General features: G+C 41.1%; 3 protein-coding genes across 5 annotated transcripts in view; 1 reads left to right on the top strand and 2 right to left on the bottom strand.

Annotated features, from left to right (window-relative positions):
- Nucleotides 1-1499: 1499 nt before the first annotated feature.
- Nucleotides 1500-5442, top strand: LOC134871989 (interferon regulatory factor 2-binding protein 1-like). Its single transcript, XM_063895043.1, has 2 exons — nucleotides 1500-3535; nucleotides 4606-5442. The coding sequence occupies exon 1, from the start codon at nucleotides 1735-1737 to the stop codon at nucleotides 3508-3510; it is 1776 nt and encodes a 591-aa protein (XP_063751113.1). The 5' UTR covers nucleotides 1500-1734; the 3' UTR covers nucleotides 3511-3535; nucleotides 4606-5442.
- A 53-nt stretch (nucleotides 5443-5495) lies between these two features.
- Nucleotides 5496-10854, bottom strand: micu2 (mitochondrial calcium uptake 2). Of its 2 annotated transcripts, none has more exons than XM_063895044.1 (12): nucleotides 10614-10854; nucleotides 10205-10334; nucleotides 9903-9934; nucleotides 9732-9807; nucleotides 9109-9156; nucleotides 8792-8874; nucleotides 8059-8112; nucleotides 7824-7921; nucleotides 7065-7236; nucleotides 6879-6987; nucleotides 6642-6799; nucleotides 5496-5962 (listed from the first exon to the last, which is right to left on the bottom strand). In XM_063895044.1, exons 1-12 carry the CDS (start codon nucleotides 10806-10808, stop codon nucleotides 5861-5863), a joined length of 1257 nt encoding a protein of 418 aa, XP_063751114.1. In that variant the 5' UTR covers nucleotides 10809-10854; the 3' UTR covers nucleotides 5496-5860. The 2 variants fall into 2 exon arrangements, with proteins under 2 accessions (XP_063751114.1, XP_063751115.1); XM_063895045.1 differs by having other exon boundaries at nucleotides 5496-5956.
- A 2519-nt stretch (nucleotides 10855-13373) lies between these two features.
- Nucleotides 13374-17116, bottom strand: part of sptbn4a (spectrin, beta, non-erythrocytic 4a) — a 28562-nt gene continuing 24819 nt past the window's right edge. For both annotated transcript variants that reach the window (XM_063894343.1, XM_063894344.1), the window contains one exon: nucleotides 13374-16344. In XM_063894343.1, coding sequence (XP_063750413.1) covers nucleotides 16045-16344 — 300 coding nt within the window. In that variant the 3' untranslated portion in view covers nucleotides 13374-16044. The remainder of the gene's footprint in view (nucleotides 16345-17116) is intronic.

Below are 17116 nucleotides of genomic sequence, written 5' to 3'. Positions count from 1 at the left end.
AAACAATATTATTGTAAAGATTACTTAGGCTGGAATACTGAATTGAGTTGCTAATTATCTGTTTCACTTTAGCACGTACCATCTATGCACAGGCTTTGAATATTACACTATTATTTTCAGTATTATGGTTTAGTTTCACAAGTAGAAGATATCAATTAAAGCTAGAAAAATATTTACCCTTAATAGACCTATTTACTTCCATATTAAACCCAAGTATTAAGTATCATTTTTTAACGCTCTTAATGTCTTTCATGTTTGTAAAGCACTTTGAATTGCGTTGTGTTGAAAGGTGCTATATAATTAAACTTGCCTTGCCTATAAGGCATGTTACTAGCAGCACTTCCAAAATAACCCCCTTAGATGAGTACCTATTTTTTAATTACATTTTAAGGGACCCTATAATGCTCCTTTTCAGGTTAATATTTGTATTTTGTGCCTCTACTGGGAAATGTCTCAATGCTTTAATGTTCAAAAAGCTCTTTATTTTACTCATACTGCCTGTGCTGCAGCACAGTCTGCTCTGATTGGTTATAGCTGGCCACCTCTTTTGTGATTGGTCAAGTGCTAAGAGATGTGTCAGAAATATCCTGCTCCTTAGCCCATCTGTACAATGTGAAGGAGCGCTAGCCAAAACAAGTGCAAGTGTTACATAGAGATGTCTTTATGTTAAGGAAGAAAACAAAGGAGTCCAATAAAGGCTTTTCAGAGAGAGTGTGGGAGACAAATTACATCTAATAGGAACTTTGGGATTTTAGCCTTTGCTGACCATTTACATGCACAAACACCTATAAGGCATAATAGGGCTCCTTTGTTGAGGTGTCTATTAGTATTATGTGTTGGTTACATGCATGCATCTATGTGTTGTGTCTGTCTAACATTACTTTCCCCCATTTTTTTAAAGGGGGTTAATTGTTTCACGTTGATACAAGTTATTTGACAAACTATTTTCAACTTCAGGTAGATTCTATGTGGTGCTTTGAGACATAACTTGTGGCCCTATCTATGATGTATATCTACACTACACATCCACGGATGAAGGCCAATGGATACAGCTGAAAGCTTCAGAAGCTTTTTTGTTTTTGTTTTAGCAAAAGATTTGTTCATAATCTTAAAACATGATCCGAATTAAAATTTGAATTTGCCTTCCTTCCTCACGATATTGGACAACCACAAGCGATATTTGCATTTAAATGTCAATTTGCATGCCCAATTAAAAATGTTAAATAAAACACTCAAAACGAATATCTCAGGAATAGGAAGTGCTACCCTTCTATCATTTAGGAGCTGATTCCAGCAACTGCGATCGGTAAGGAAATACAAAGTAGAATTCGTCTCCTACCTCCTGTTTAAACTGAAGTGGCTCATTACCTTGTTACGTGAACCTTCAGCTCTGCCTACTGAATTTAATCATAAAATACAAGGAATAGTAGTGGCGTAAGGAAAAAACTACAATTCCCAAAGTGCCCTGGGCCACCGCCGCGTAGGTGTTTCCGGTGTCTTGTAACATTTTACTTCCTTCCACACAGACCGACACGAACAAATCGAGAAAGAAGACGTCGCTAACTTTAAAATACCGTCGCTAACGGTGGTGTTTTGATCTGATAGTTCGTAAAATTTCCACTCTTAAAAATGCGCGATGTGGCGAGTGGTGTGTAAGAAGTGAAGAATTGTTAAGAAACGTAGGTTGTAACGTGTAGGCCTCCGAAGAAAGTTTGGTCGGGGCCTGTAAACAACATGTCCTCCACCTCGCAGTCTTCCTCCAGACGGCAATGGTGCTACCTCTGCGACCTGCCGAAGATGCCCTGGGCCATGCTGTGGGAGTTCAGCGAGGCTGTGTGCCGGGGATGTGTCAACTACGACGGGGCGGACAGGATAGAGCTACTCATTGAGACTGCCAGGCAGCTGAAGAGCACACACGGAGTTTTAGACGGCAGGTCCCCCGGTCCCCAGCAGGGTAAACCCAGCTCGTCCGGGCCCCTTGAAGCAGGGAGGCAGCATGGAGAGCGTATAGAAAGGGGGAGGGGTGAGTACGGGGTGTCTTCTCGACTCCCCAATGGCCTGCACAGAGCTGAGGATGTGAGCTCAGAGGGCAGCAGACAGAGCCCGAACACCCGCCGAGCTATAGTCGGGGCAGTTCCTAGTCTTCATGGAACAATATCTCATGCGTTGATAGCTCAGGGGTTGGTAGCAGCCCCTCATGGGCTTCTAACCCCCTTATCAGGCTCCAGGGCTGGGGGCACACCAATTGCAGTCTCAGCTGGCCCCATTATGGGAGACGGTGGCAGAAGGCAGGTTGTGTCCCTGGGTGTGGGAGCTAGCACCTCAGCTCTGGTGGGTATAGATCCTGCAGTGTGGAGGAACAATGAGGTGATGGCAGAACTGAATGAGGTGGCTCGCAGCCGGGTTGAAGGCTGGCCAAATCGTCCCAAAGCAGTCAGGGATGTGCTTGTAGCGCTCAGCAGCTGTGTCCCCTTTAATGTGCGCTTCAGGAAAGACCATAATCTGATGGGTCGTGTTCTGGCCTTTGATGCCAGCACAACTCCAGAGTTTGAGCTGAAAGTGTTTGTGGAGTACCCTGCTGGCTCTGGAATGATCTTCTCAGGAGTCCCTGACCTGGTCAGGCAGATGTTCCGTGACTCAGCCAAAGATGCAGGTAAAGCGGTGAACTCTGGGCTACGGTATGTGGAATATGAGAAGCGGCAAGGCACCGGAGACTGGCGTGGGCTTTCTGAGCTGTTGAATGATGGTGTGCGAATGTTTAAAGAACCCCCAATTCCAGAGGTCCTGCCACAGCCAGATGCAGGTATGCCTATGGCAGCAGCTGGACGCCCTGCTGCAGCGAAGAGCACCACCCGGCGTCGCAAGGCTTCCCCGGGCTCTGAGAATGGAGAGAGCGAAGGCAGGCCTGATCACCCAGCGAGAGAGCCCTGGCCACGAGGTGCTTACTCGGGTATGGAGCCTCTTCCTGGCATGGCTGCCCCTCAGGAGGGCCCACCCCGTCTACACAGCCAGCCCTCACCCATCTCAGCACTCATGGGAGTCGCAGACAGCCTGAGCTCCAGTCAGATGGCCAGAGACAGCCCCAGCATGTCCACAGCCCACTCCTCAGCTGGGCGTCCCACCAGCAGCAGCCCATCAACTTCCTCCACCTCCGTCTCCCAGGCAGCCTTGGGTCAGGGTTTGAGTGCGGGGGGGCAAAGCACCAATGCCAGTGCTGGGGATTCTGCTAGCAGCTCTCAGGGCACCCTGCTCTGTTGCACCCTCTGCAGAGAGCGCCTGGAGGACACTCACTTCGTCCAGTGTCCGTCTGTCCCGCACCACAAGTTCTGCTTCCCCTGTACAAGAGGATTCATCCGCAGCCAGGGTCAGGGTGGGGAGGTGTACTGCCCCAGCGGAGAGCGCTGTCCCTTGGCCGGTTCCTCTGTGCCTTGGGCCTTCATGCAGGGAGAGATCTCCACCATCTTGGCTGGAGACGGAGACGTGACAGTAAAGAAGGAGAGCGACCCTTGACTGCTCCATCTTGTCGTGGTGAATGGTAAGATGAAGAAGAAAAAGGTCCTTTTCTTTCTGAATCATGGTCAAATGTCTATATTTTATCAGTTAACACCACAAGGATGAAGAAAATACCCTAAAGAACCTTGTAAAACAAACATTATCTAAACACCTTAAAGAAATGTCTAAAAAATGAAGTTTCAAATAAGGACCACTATCGGGGTTTTCAAAAGTGATGTTTTTTTGTCTTATTTGTGAAGCAGGTCCTTACACCTTCTTAGTTATATCAACATTATAATTCAAGGGGACGTCCTCTTCTAAACACAACAGAACACACAAGTGATGAGAGTCTTGAGAACCATTGGCAGAAGTGTGTTGAGATTGTAGCTATCACAAAAGAATGTCTGTTCTGTATGACTTCAGTGTAAAGAGTCACTAGAATATACCTTAAAAAAAACACAGGTGATAGACACTTATTGCAACGCCTCATCACAATGCTCAGTATTATACAAACTTCTCTGGGGACAGAGGAACATTTGCATTGCATGTATTTGTTTAAGCTTTTTAAGATCAGCTTGTTCACACATGCAATGCAACAAACATTTGATAACGCACATTACTAACGGATCTTTTAATTTCTCCCTGCAGTTTGTGAAGCTGAAACACATTGCTTGTTATTTATTTTTGATACATTTGAGAACCTGTGGATTTGGCCCATGATCAGCTCTTTACTATTTAGACATACATCAAAGATGCAGTCTGCATGGTGTGAAGATTAACCCCAATAGTTTGATCCTGATTTTAGAGATCACATTAAGGCAGGAAAACAAAAACAAAAATATTAAGACGGGGGAAAACAAAAGGGATTCACCTTCTATAAAAGCCTCTCTTTTTCATCTTTTATTTCTGTAGTAGAATAGCCTTCTGAGCTGCATGTGAAACAACTAGCAGCAGAGACGGTGGTACAGTTCTGATGCCGACTGAACTCCACTCTCAAGGACTGAACAGCCTGAGTGCACAGTTTTTAAAATGTCCTATGGCTCTTCACGAGTAAAGAAGCTGCCCAGTGTTCCCCTGCGGTTTATTAACACGTCTTTTCTTCCTTTTCCACAGTGGATCAAACACTTTGAAAGCACTTCCCTATAATCTCAAGCAGAGGTCCACTGTGGCTGCAGCTCATCATGTGTGCCTCTGAGAACAGAAGAACTCTGACCCCCGGGAGAACAGCTACACACACACACTGTTAACTAAAGACACACCAAGACTCACTGATGAGGAGAGGGGCGTGTCCTCTGTCAGGACTCGTCACAGCTGGATGTCCAATCCTGACCAAACCTCTCCTCTCCATCAGGCCTCGCCTTCAGAGCCCAGGATAGAAAGCACATGCTTGTTTTAGGAAATGACAATCTATTTGGTTTTTCATTTGTGTTACTGTTATACATGTTGCATACTGTCCTAAACATATGGGTGACAGCGATATTGACAGATTGTTGGACCTCTTCAAAAAAACAAATGAATGTTCAAAAATGTGGCAAAACCATCGGGTCCTTAAAGCCAAGGATTGAAAAAATGTAATCTCACATGTTTCTTAGGTATTCTCATTATATTGTCTGTCAAATGTGAATTTACTTTCAATATGGCTATGTAATTTCTATTTTTGATACAATACAAATTTATATGCATTTGTTTATAGTGATAAGAAGACCAAAGATGGCTTCCTGCTCAATGTAATTTTATTGTATTGTAGCTGTATATGCTGTACTCACTGATAACCTTGGCATCGGTCACTAATTTGTTCATCTATCACAGAGGTAAGCTTGTTTTGTCTATTTACTTTTAGAATGATATGTATGTTAAGATAATTAGCACCACAATCTTCAATGGTTAAACCACATACTCGTGATGTTAACAGGTCAATTCTACAATAAATTACAAAATAGTCATCGCTCATAGCTGGCTTATTCTTTAAAGTTCAGATGTGCGGAACATTATTGAGACTTGGGCATTTTTGTAAACCTTTATTTGATAAATATTTCACAAAAAACCACGGAAAAACCCCACACCGGATATTGTATAAGATCTTGAGAAGGCATCAGTCCCCTTAACCAGTCTGAGGGAGTGCAAAAGTGGTTGGCTATTCTAAATATAAAAACCATGCCTAATTAATCACAGTGGGCAGAAAATACAAAAACTAAATATTGTAAACACTCAAGCCACAGCTAATATCACACAATGGATCTGTAAACAAGATAGTGGTGTAAATCCTTTTTTGAAATGTGGTTACTGAAAAAATATTGTTCACACCCCTTTTTTTTTATCATACAACACGAAGGCGGCCAGTGGTAAGAGTGATGGTCGTCATAGTGGTTCAGATTGGGCACCCGGTGTCCCCCAGGGCCTCCTTAGCTCCCTTCAGGGTCTCTTGCTTCACACATTTCCAGTAGCCGGAGAAGCCACTCTGGTGCTGCACCTTCGGGCAAGACAGATTTCATTACACCACAAATCAAAAAGCAACCTGACCACAAAAGCGTGGTGCAGGAATGAGTCCTAAAACCGGAAATGAGTTAGCTTTTTCAACCGTGAATGTGTTTTGATAGATGCCTGAAAGGGCTCCCTCTGAAAAAAGGAAAGGGATTTTACCATTGAATTCTGGAATATTGTAGAAAATGATTGGCAAACACGCCTAGAAGATATTTACACTGCAGGATAATCTTCACATTAACACCACTTGTATGGTTTTTGAAGCGTTAATGCATCACTAGTACTAAAAAGCTAGTCAGGCTGTAAACAGACTACCTCACGGTCACATGACTTCACTTCATTACCGCTAAGCTAAAGGCGGCTAAAACTCAGCATGATGACAGCTTAGTGTCTTTTTTAGCCACTTGTTAGCAACAGCTGTTTTTGAGACGCATGGAAGCTTCAAACATTCACCGGCGGCTCATTTTCAGATTTTATGTCATAAATTGAACGTGAAAATCTCTTCAGTTTGTGATAACCACATGTATTATTTCAGGCATAACCAATAACCTGTTCAAAAAAATGTTGGGGACTTTGAGACAAGGAATGGTAAAATGCTAACTCATTCCAGGGTTTTGGACTCATCCCTGCACTTCTCTATTTGCAGCTGTGTATAAGGGATGGCTCACCTTCAGGCCTCGCCGTATTCTGTCATTCATCACTCCCATGAACTCCTTATGGCTCAGGCAGTTATCTCCATCCATATCAAACAGCTTGAAGACAGTATCAAGAACATTGTCCGACAGATCATGGCCCGTGGCGATCCTCACTGCTCGTTTGAACTGGGCTGCAATGAGAGGAAGCAATCATGCACTGTTCGCAGTCTAACAGAGAAATAAGCACATTGAAATGAACAGAGGCGTTACCCATTCCAACGGGACGGTTGGTTCCAGAGACCAGTTTCATTGAAAAGGCAAAATCCTCCAGATTGTTGGTGAACAGACAGAAGGCTTTGAACTCATCAAAGGTGATACTCTGAAAGGCAACATTCAAGGTCACTTATATGCTACTTAAATATTTTAACAGCATTTATGTGATGAAAGTCCTTTAACCTGGCCAGCAGGGATCCTCTTCCTCATGTTCTCCCAGTACACCTCGTTGTCTTCTTCGTTGGTGTAGTGTAGCAGCCACTCTGCAAAGTCTTCTCTCCTCATGGTGTCCATGCCTTTGGAGAACTGCAGGAACTCCATCTCCTGGACCTCAGCCTGCAGGTCTACCATGAACCTGAGGAACACGCGTGTGAGGTTAGTCACTTCAAAGAGAGCAAAACAAAGACATCTGAAAAATAAATCCATTATTTACAATAGTCAATTTTAAATATAGATAATGTAGTCTTGGGTCTGACTTAGTAAATTCTAAGACATCAAAATGCAAAATGATTGGCTGTTTCTGTTTTCTATGGAGCACACTGTTATTATGTAAGAGGGAAAACCTTGGATGTTTTATTCACTCGTGGCTTTACGCAGGACTCTACAGCGGTCCAAAAATCAGCTAGCTAGAGTGGGTTTAGGGAATGCCCCCTCAAATCTATTTAATTTACTGTGCTGTGATGTACATTTAAGACTTTTGGAGGGGCAAAAATGTAATAGCATATAGATTTAAAACCATGTCAGACGGCAGAAATGATCCCTGAAGTAGTAACGTATCAGACATTTAGCGACGAATGATCCACATATTTTGTGAGACTAAAATAATCACAAAACATCTGAAACTGAATGTTGACAATAGAGAAAAATTCATTAACTGTAATACTGTTATACACATTAGTTTCAATAGTTACTCTAACGATTAGTGTGACTACACTTCTTTACCCGTGGAAGTCCTGATACTGCAGCTTGTTTTCTCCTTTCTTGCCAAAGAAGTAGGCCTGCAGAGTCGTGTTCACACCTTCCCCTTCTTCCACTGGTTTCTGTAGACATCCAGGGAATGTACAATGTCATGTTTACTTCATTATATAACTGAACAAGCAGACTCTGCATTAGTGATGTTGCAATTACTACAAATGCTACTAGGCTTTCCTTCTAAATGAAACATATGAATACCCACCTCTGTGCCTTCAATGGGAGCTCTCTTTTTATTTGTTCCAATGATTTTCTTCAGCTTCAGAAAAAACAACAGCAAAATTAAGATTCATCTACTGCAATTAATGTTTTGTTTAAAATATGAACACACATCACAAAATGTAATTTAATCTTTGATTCTATGAACAAAAACAGGAGTATTTCACGATCACAACTGAGAGATACAGCCTTTACAGACAGTAAAGCAAATGACAGTCCATGCAAAGCTTCTCTTTAATTGTCCTTGTCCACAATATGAAAATATGACACAAGTTCATAGCGTGCCAACATGCACTCTACTAGCCTTGGTCCGGTCTACAATTAGCACACTTTAGAGTCTTCTCACACCAGTGTGGTTGGAACAGCTCCAAAAGTGTCATGTGACTTTAAATAAATAGACCAAATAGAGGGTCTTTACTCAGGCTGCAGAGATGCATTCACATGACAGATGACAACAGACGACAGGATCTTGCAGTGCAGCTCTCCCTCACCTTCACATGGTGCCTGGGTCCATACTTACAAGTGTGGAGCATCAGTGCTCTACGCAGCATTAAAGGTGGCAAGATTTTGACATTTAAATCCACACACGCAACAGAATCACAATTTTCCCTTTGCAATGAGCCCTCCCATGATTAATCCATGTGAACCAATCTGTGTTATGATTACATTATTACAAATATTTTCAATAAAAAACAACTAAAATATATCAGATGTCTTACCTTGAGAAATTCCTTTTTGTCCACCTGCTCATTGCCGTCAATATCAAGCATTTTGAAAGCTATATGAAATCCTATGTGCGGCTCTGAAACAGTAATGCAGTCAGTTATCTGGACTCTGAGCATTATCACAGGAATCAATGCACTTGGTTAGTAGGGCATAGTAGCATTTCTCAATACATCCTGGAGGACAGTGTTGAGAAATAAAAATGAAATCAGGTTAACAGCTGACTCATTGAAATGTGCGACAAAATGCATCCTCACAAAAACCCAGGCAAATCAATTCAGCACAGTATGAAAGAGAGTAGGGGGGTACTTACTGGTCAGGATGGTCAGCAGGAACAGGTACTCTGTGTAGGATATCAAACCTGCAAGAGACAGAGAAATGTACGCAGAATTATAATTAGGAAACAAAAGAACAAAATTTGGAACCACATACAAACAAACAGATGTGAATTCTTGTTGCTACAGTTTAGTTTAAAAGGGGCCCTATTGTGCCCTTCCCTGTGATGTGTTTTATAGGTTTTTGAGCATGTAAATTGTCTGTAAAGTCTAAAATCCAGAGGGAGTTTCTCTCCCACACTCCCATCCGCCTGGAACGCCTCAATTGGACTTTGTTTACGTCCGCGACACAGTAACATCACCATGCAAGACTCGCATTTGTATTGGCTAGCGCTCCAACACATTATACGTGATGGCTATGGGGCGGGTCATCTCTAGGCGGTTGACCAATCACAACAGAGCCAGTCAGCTAACTAATCAGAGCAGACTGGGCTCTGGTTTCAGACGGAGGGTGAAAAGAGGCACTGCAGCATGGGCAGTTTGATAAGAATAAGAGCTTTTTGAAGATTAACACATGGACACATGTCACAGTAGAGGCACAAAATACAAATACAAACCTGAAATTCAGCGTCATAGGGCCCCTTTAAAGTTGAAAACTCACCATCGTCTCCTATTGTTCTGAACAGTTCATTACCGGCCCGAGCTTTGGAGGCAGCGGCCAACATGCGGTTAACATCCTGCATTAAGAAAAAGATGACAACACAAACTGATGATATTCATGTGCTAGTAACTGTAACTGACTCATTTACAAAGCATGATGATGTTAACATACTTGTGTGGTTAAACTTCTCTTCTGCAGCTTTCCTACAGGAGAAGAAACAGTGTTGTTAATAAAACAATCAAAAACTTAAAAAGGAACAGTGTAGGTTATGTAAATGTATCTTGGCTTTATATGACTGTTTGCAACGTTTACATCCCCTGCACGCCAAGGAAACTATGTGCAACGTGGATCCAGTTTTTCTGAGCCACTGACTGCAGAGGGTTAATACAAAATTGTTGCACTAAATATTTCCAAGGATAGCACATAATATCCTGTGTTTGCTGTCAGCAGATGAAGGATATTAACAAGCTTACGGTCGACATTCTCCAGCATCACAGAGAACAGGAAGTCTCTGGGGGTCATGTAGGGCTCCTGCTCGTACACAACCGAGGCGAACTGGATGAACCGAACCTTCCTGGCAGACAATGCTGGAGCTGGGGCTTCCTGAAACACAGGTATCAGAGAGCACCGTGATAACAAGCAACATTAGGTGTGTGTGTGTGTGCGTGTGTGTGCGTGTGTTGTCTCGGTGAGTGACAGCTGGGGGGCGTTAACGTTAGCTGTTGATAAAAAGTCTACCTAATATTACGCCCTTTCTGTACATATTAATATACGTGTGTAGTTTACTTCTCTTTAGCAGCTTCATATTCGACCAGACAGACACACGACAGAGGGGTTTGTTCGACGACACAAACTTTAGACTTTGGTTAACTTTTTACTCACTTTCGGGGCCTCGGCATGGACAGCAAAGGGCAGAGTCCTGTTAGGAACATATTGGTAATAATAGATAAGCCCGGTACCGAGAACAGAGCCCACTATAGCTGGTCCAACAGCACGGTGCCGTGCTACAGCTATCAGAGACCGAGGATTTCTCACTGCGTTCCTGAAGACGAAGAAGAGCCTCCCGAGGGCAGCCATGTTCAGGAAGGGAGCTGCTGCAAAGCCTCGCCCACACAGGAAGAGAACTCCCTGATCACGTGACTCCAAAGTCCCGGAATCATCTCCAAAGTTTTCCGATTCTGGATACATTTAGAATAAATAAATGACATACTTTCCAGACGATCTCATGCAGACATGTTTTTAGACAGCAGAATACTCTGCTTCCAATATTAATTTGAGTTGAGCTAATAACTTCAACTTAATCATTGGCCTACCTCAAAACATCTTAAAATGACGTACTCCTCCTTCCTTATTTAAATATAATTATAATGTTTAATTTCCCCAAATTGCCCTATGCACTTATACGGTAACCTACTGAAGTGTAAAAGTCCCTTCGGATAAAAGCGTCAGTTAAATAACATGCAATAGTAATAATGTCCAAATAAGTTGCTGGAAAAAACATATTTCCTTCTTAATTGAAAAGCCCATTCTCAGTTGGCCATTTCATATCAGACCTGGAAGCCCTAAACTGTATGTGAAGTATATTAGTCCTGCTGTTCCAGATGATGAAGTGAGATAATTAGTTTCAAAACTCACTCTGTATTATAAAAAAGAAGAACACCAACCAAAATATAAAATGGGAAGAAAGGTTTATTGTTTGCCTGTGGAAAAGAAAACAATGTACTTCCACGAATAGAATGGGCATCTGAAACAAACCATCGACTTGAGCTACAGGCTACAATGCATGGTTACAGGTCCTACATGAGTCTTAAGAAGCAATGGCACTGGTTGTTTTTTCTGTTCCTCCTGCACCAGGACCTGCTGTCTCCCCAGAGGACGGGCAACACCATGGACCATCCCACAGCTTCAGTCATTCAGGGAGGAGAGCAGTAGAGTCAACAATGACAATTACAGGTAATGCCAGAGAAGAGGGGCTGTCTCATAATGAACATAACAGTTGAAATAGGAAGATTTGTTGGAGGTGGACTTGGATTTTCTGCTGTAAAACTTCTGGGATTACATTGGATAGTTTGGTTGTGGACATCAGATCCTGATGATTTCTCTGCATTGTTACACACTGGATCATGCAATCTGCTTTGGAAAGAATTCACTGCTTTTTTATCATGTGTTTTATATTCCATATAAACTAGTAAATGTAAACAAATATGGTTGTCACTACAGTGTCAAAACATGATGCAAAGTGTAACTGTGAATTCTAATTTTAATCTGGGAGAGTGTTTATTTGTCACAGAGCAGGATATCAATCCTATTAACCCAGGTTTCACAGACATTTGCATTATTCACTTAATGTATGTACACAAGTACAATAAAATAATTTTTACCACATTTCTTAAACTAGCAGAACACATCATATGTCCCTCATGATTAGACAATAAAATCACAATATCTGAGTGCGTGACATCTTATGATTCCTCTAATTTTCGAAGGATTTATATTATACATACAAGTTCCTTGCCATGATATAATGTGGGACAGATCCGAAGCGCACACACAGTTTGTAAAACAATGATTCAGTTGTGTAGAGGTGTCGTATGAACGTTAGTTCAGCTGTATTTCCAGAGGGCGCCTATGTGAACACACAGCTCACATATTTTCATAATTGTATTTAGATTATCGGTTGAGTGTGTTTGTAATATCAATGTCATGTCTACATACTTTACTGTATGTTGCTGTAGTGCGGTGCAGGAATGAGTTCTAAAAAACAAAAAAGAGTTAGCATTTTACCACTTTCGGTTCCCTTGTCCTGAAGTCAATGTATTTTTAACAAGTTTTTGGTAAGATATATATGAAATAAGCTCAAGATATTTTCACATTTTGTTCTGCGATGTAAAACGTCAGTTAATACCCCACTGGTGAGTGTCTTTTGCTTTAAGTGTCATAAAACAGCGTTTGCAAAAAAGAGACCAAATGAGACTTCTAAATGTCATCACAGCAAGCATTAGCCGCCTTTAGCTTAGCAGTCAAGCCATGTGACTGATGTAGTTTGCTTGTAGCCTAACAGTAAAAATGTTTCTTCAGTCGAATGCATTTAAGTTTGCAAAATTGTAAAGTGGTATTAATATTTGCTGATTATCCTGCTTAACAAAACCTGTAAGTATCATAAACGTGCATTGACCAGAAATCCTATCAGCAAAATCAAAAATCCAAACAAAAAATCCCATTGCTTTTTGTTGAAATAGCTCTTGCAGCCTCTTGGTCGGCCCATATAAATACGTCATGACTGCACCTCTATTAAATATGCCTATGGCCTCCAACATTTGTTCCATATGGTTGGAAGCACAAAGGCTTTAGCATCTAGTATAAGGAGCTGATCATGTGGGCTTACGAACGTTGCTTATCTTTGTTGCTACCTTGTGGAGATAACGTTCATCTTTTCAGCTGGCATTTTCCGCTTTACAGATTCTAAAACAGCTACCAAAGCTGATTGTGAGTTCTCAAGAATGTGCAATTGAGTTAATATCCCTTCAGCTTGTACTTGAAACCAGCCTGAGGAAGTAACTGTTTGTAAGCATTGTGTCTGACCGGCATTTGTGTCCACATCAATTGCACGGCAAGTTTGCATCAGCAGGTTTGGAGATTTATTTAATGTCATAGCAGCAAGTTGTAATGTAAAGTAACAACGACATACACACTTGTAAGACCATCAATGAAGGATACAAAGTTTGCACACATTTTTTTTCTTCAGTCACGGTTTATGCTGCCTACTTAATTTCGACTGTTATTTTAATAACATAGTGGAAAAAGACCCTCATGGGTTTCATTAAAGTGATGGTAACCGAACATTTACAACGCACATGGTGATGTGGGCTAAATATCTGCCATGAGCAATGAATCAGAACAATTACAGCCACACGAAAATACTATAGCTCCTATTTCAATGATAAAAATATGTATTGCAAAGACAGGCTCGCTGTCCTTATTCATGATTCAATAACCAATCGTTTTTTTTCTTTTGAACCACTGTTTCAGCAAACTGCATGACATGGCACTTATGTTAAAACAAACAGTGACTGGCAAATGGAAATAACATTCACACCATAACATAGCTTATATATTGTCGTTCAACTCATTTGAAGGCTGCAGTAATACAGATAGATACAGCACACTACAATCCTCAAGTCAGTGAATTCAAATACTGCTGCATCTGAGATATACTTTTGGAGTTTTTATAGAAAGGAAGACCGTGAAGAAGTCTTTTTTGTACACATTGTAGGTGCAGTTTGATAGAATGGAAAATACATTGAAGAAAGTCACAGCTGCTGTGTGTTTCCTCCTTTGTCTTTAATATGAGTACAATGTGTCAAAATGGCTACATTTTACTGACATTAATGAAACTTTAATTGTATTTGTATATGTAAAAAATAATTGGCATACATGACAAATAATAAGTTGACTAACGCCCGTTCATCTCTGCGATCACAGCACACTGTACTTTTTTCTGAACTGCCTTAGCTGTTTCTCATGTCTGTAACATATAAACTAAGCACACCTCTCATAGACACACTGACTAGTACACATTCTTATTGGGGCAACTCCTGAATCTGATATGAATAAATATAGGCATATAAAAATACAGCAAGCATACCTACAGTATGTCCTGCTGCTCTTCCCTGGTAAAATGTGTTTCATACAACTACATACTGGTGTACTTATATACACTATGATATTGAATAGTTTCTCCTAATTTGCATAATTTTCAATTAAATGTCATAATATATTTGAGTGATGATTGTTTTTATTTGTGGATTAATACAAATGTTTAAATTTTACCCATTTCAGTTCAGAGTATTGTTTTATTAGAGCACAGGATTTATTGGTATACATACAAAGATAGGTATATACAATTCATGACTCGAATCATGACAGTTTTACATTTAACTTGCCTTTGACGGAGAGATTCCAATCAGTTTGAACTTCAAATGAAAGACACAGGGTACAGAGAGGCTTAACTCTCAGTGAACAGCTTCAGGGTTTTACAATTTTGGCCACCACCAACTCTGTGGTGATTGAACATTTCACAGCTGAAATCAGTACATTCTGTGGAAAAGAAATCGCAGTAATACAGTACAAACAGCAGAGGGGCCATTTGGCTTCTTAATTCATGTTACAGATCAAGGAGTAGTCACTTCTCTGGTCTATCCCCTCAAGAAACAACCATTTTCTTCTCATGCTTATTGTGGTTAGAAGACAAACGTATTTTGTCAAACTCCCCTCTGTATTTTCAGAAGTAGACAGTGACCAAAAAATACATTTCCCTCCAGCCACATTAAATTATTGCAATTTCAATACTGCCCAACTTATTTCAAGAACATAAAAATAAAGGCAAGTTTGACAGTGCACTAATAGACTTTTTCATGCAATGTTCTGATTTTTGTCATGTATACAAAAGCATTGTGTCACATAGGCTTAGTATTACTTTGAGCATTGCCACTTTGAACACACCTTGGATTAGAATTTGATGGAAAGCTCTTTTCTTGACATGGATCATTGTGGACAAACAATAATAATAATAATCATAAATAAAAGCTGAAAATAAACGGTAGAACTGTGTATTAATTGACACCAATGAAGTCAGGTGGGTAACACCAGCATTCCATTATATTAACATGATTCAAAGCTAGCAATGTGATGGGATTAAATGTCTTTATGATTAGTATACAGATGTGTCAAGTGTCTAAGGTGCACAACTGCATGGAGTAAGCTTACGTTTATGTGACAAATCATAGAGTTCACATTTGCAATTATTTCTTGTTTCCTTTTCCCTTTTTCTCTTTTTAGCAAAGAGAAGAAATAAAAAAAGTATATTGCTTCAAAAAACTTGTTTTTCTTTTTTGATACTGTGAAACATATCATTCACCACTCCTCAGGGTTTTGTCTAGCTAGACAGAGCATTACATTATCAGTCAAAGATACATACAGAGAGATGCTGTGAATCCGAGAGATTAAACGATCAACGATGGGACGTGACAGTGACTAATACTTGGGACCACTTGTTGAAGTCTGTCTGTCTGGGCCGACCTGCTATCTATCAGCAGGTGGCCCAATGCAAGCACTGATGTATTGCCAGGGTGAAGGGGAGGGGCTGAGAGATTAGTCTGTCACAGTAACAATAGTCAGTCCAAGGACCCAAGTGTGTTCCGCTCTGTGACTGAGGATCAGCAAACCTAGCTGCACATGCTCTCCATCCATCCCTCACACCCACCACCTCCCTCGCCTCTCGTCAGTGAATAATGTTAAAACATAAAGGGGCTCCTCATTTGCTCTTTCCAGAAGTGCTGGAGCCCCCTGCCCCTCCCTCCATTTTGTCGGCGATTTCTGATGTGTCTAACTTCTCAGAGCCATCTCCTTTCTCTGACCTCTCCTTCTCAGACCTCTCCTCCCCCTCGGCCAGCTCCGACCTCTCTGACCTGGCATCAGCGTCCCCCTCCGACTTCTCCTTCCTCTCCGAGTGGTCGGGGTCCATGGACGAGGTGCCTGGCTTGTCCCACTTGCCCATTTCCTCGTGTTCAGCTATACAGGTGGTGATGTTTGAAGTCCAAGCCTTCAGGTCCTCCTACAGACAGCAGCAAATGACACGTTTTTACCATGTGATCTTTCTCTTTGTAGGTTTATCATTTAATGTTTTGGGATTTACAGATTTTTATCAATACAGATCAACGTTTTTATACGCCATCAGGTTAAGTATCTTTCCCAAGGACACTGACATGTTGTCCACTGACATTCAATTGGTGGACAACTACTCTACCTCATAACACACAGCCATCCCCTGTCGTGTGAGGAACCACAGATTGCAGGTTTTAAATGGAAGAGAAAGAAAGGAGCTTGTTGTAGCTTTAGAAAATGCTATTACTAGTTCATAACCACACTGAGGACAGCAGGTTCCTTATATGTGTTATAAAGAGAAAATAGTCCCTGATATTAGAAAAGAATGACATTATGCTGCATATTCTGCTCATATTTTGAGTTATTTTAAGATTCCTATAGGGGATTCAAAAAATAAAGGAAATTCAGAATAGACAAACTAATCAATGTCTGATATCTATTTGCATAAGTTAAAGATCACAGTGGGAGGTGACTGAACATCATGTTCTTTTCGTTCGTTTTTCCAGTATTTTGGTGCAATGTAAGTATGTCAATTAATTCTGCTTTAATTAATTTGTCCTAAATCTATGTTTTTTTCCACATGCAGGTTTTTCTTTGGTAATACCTCTTCAAGAGATAAGACGTCGATATTTTGTGATTGTCAGCAAATCTGTCTGTTTATAACACTACCTAAAAGTGGCAGACTCATGCTGTCTGAGGGTCGGCAGCCAAAAATAATAAAA

The sequence above is a fragment of the Eleginops maclovinus genome, chromosome 11 (assembly GCF_036324505.1).
Source record: "Eleginops maclovinus isolate JMC-PN-2008 ecotype Puerto Natales chromosome 11, JC_Emac_rtc_rv5, whole genome shotgun sequence".
Taxonomy (NCBI): Eukaryota; Metazoa; Chordata; class Actinopteri; order Perciformes; family Eleginopidae; genus Eleginops; species Eleginops maclovinus.
The sequence above is the reverse complement of the archived record's forward strand: the minus strand, read 5'-3'. Positions and strand labels throughout refer to the sequence as shown.

What these genes read in the sequence shown, in the direction of transcription:
- LOC134871989 (XM_063895043.1), top strand. Translation starts at nt 1,735, where the DNA reads ATGTCCTCCACCTCGCAGTCTTCCTCCAGACGGCAATGGTGCTACCTC.
- micu2 (XM_063895044.1), bottom strand. Translation starts at nt 10,808, where the DNA reads ATGGCTGCCCTCGGGAGGCTCTTCTTCGTCTTCAGGAACGCAGTGAGA. An exon ending in GATGCTGGAGAATGTCGACC is followed by an intron (nt 9,935 to 10,204) that starts GTAAGCTTGTTA and finishes CTTCTCCTGTAG; the next exon opens with GAAAGCTGCAGAAGAGAAGT. An exon ending in CCTGCTGACCATCCTGACCA is followed by an intron (nt 8,875 to 9,108) that starts GTAAGTACCCCC and finishes TTACTGTTTCAG; the next exon opens with AGCCGCACATAGGATTTCAT.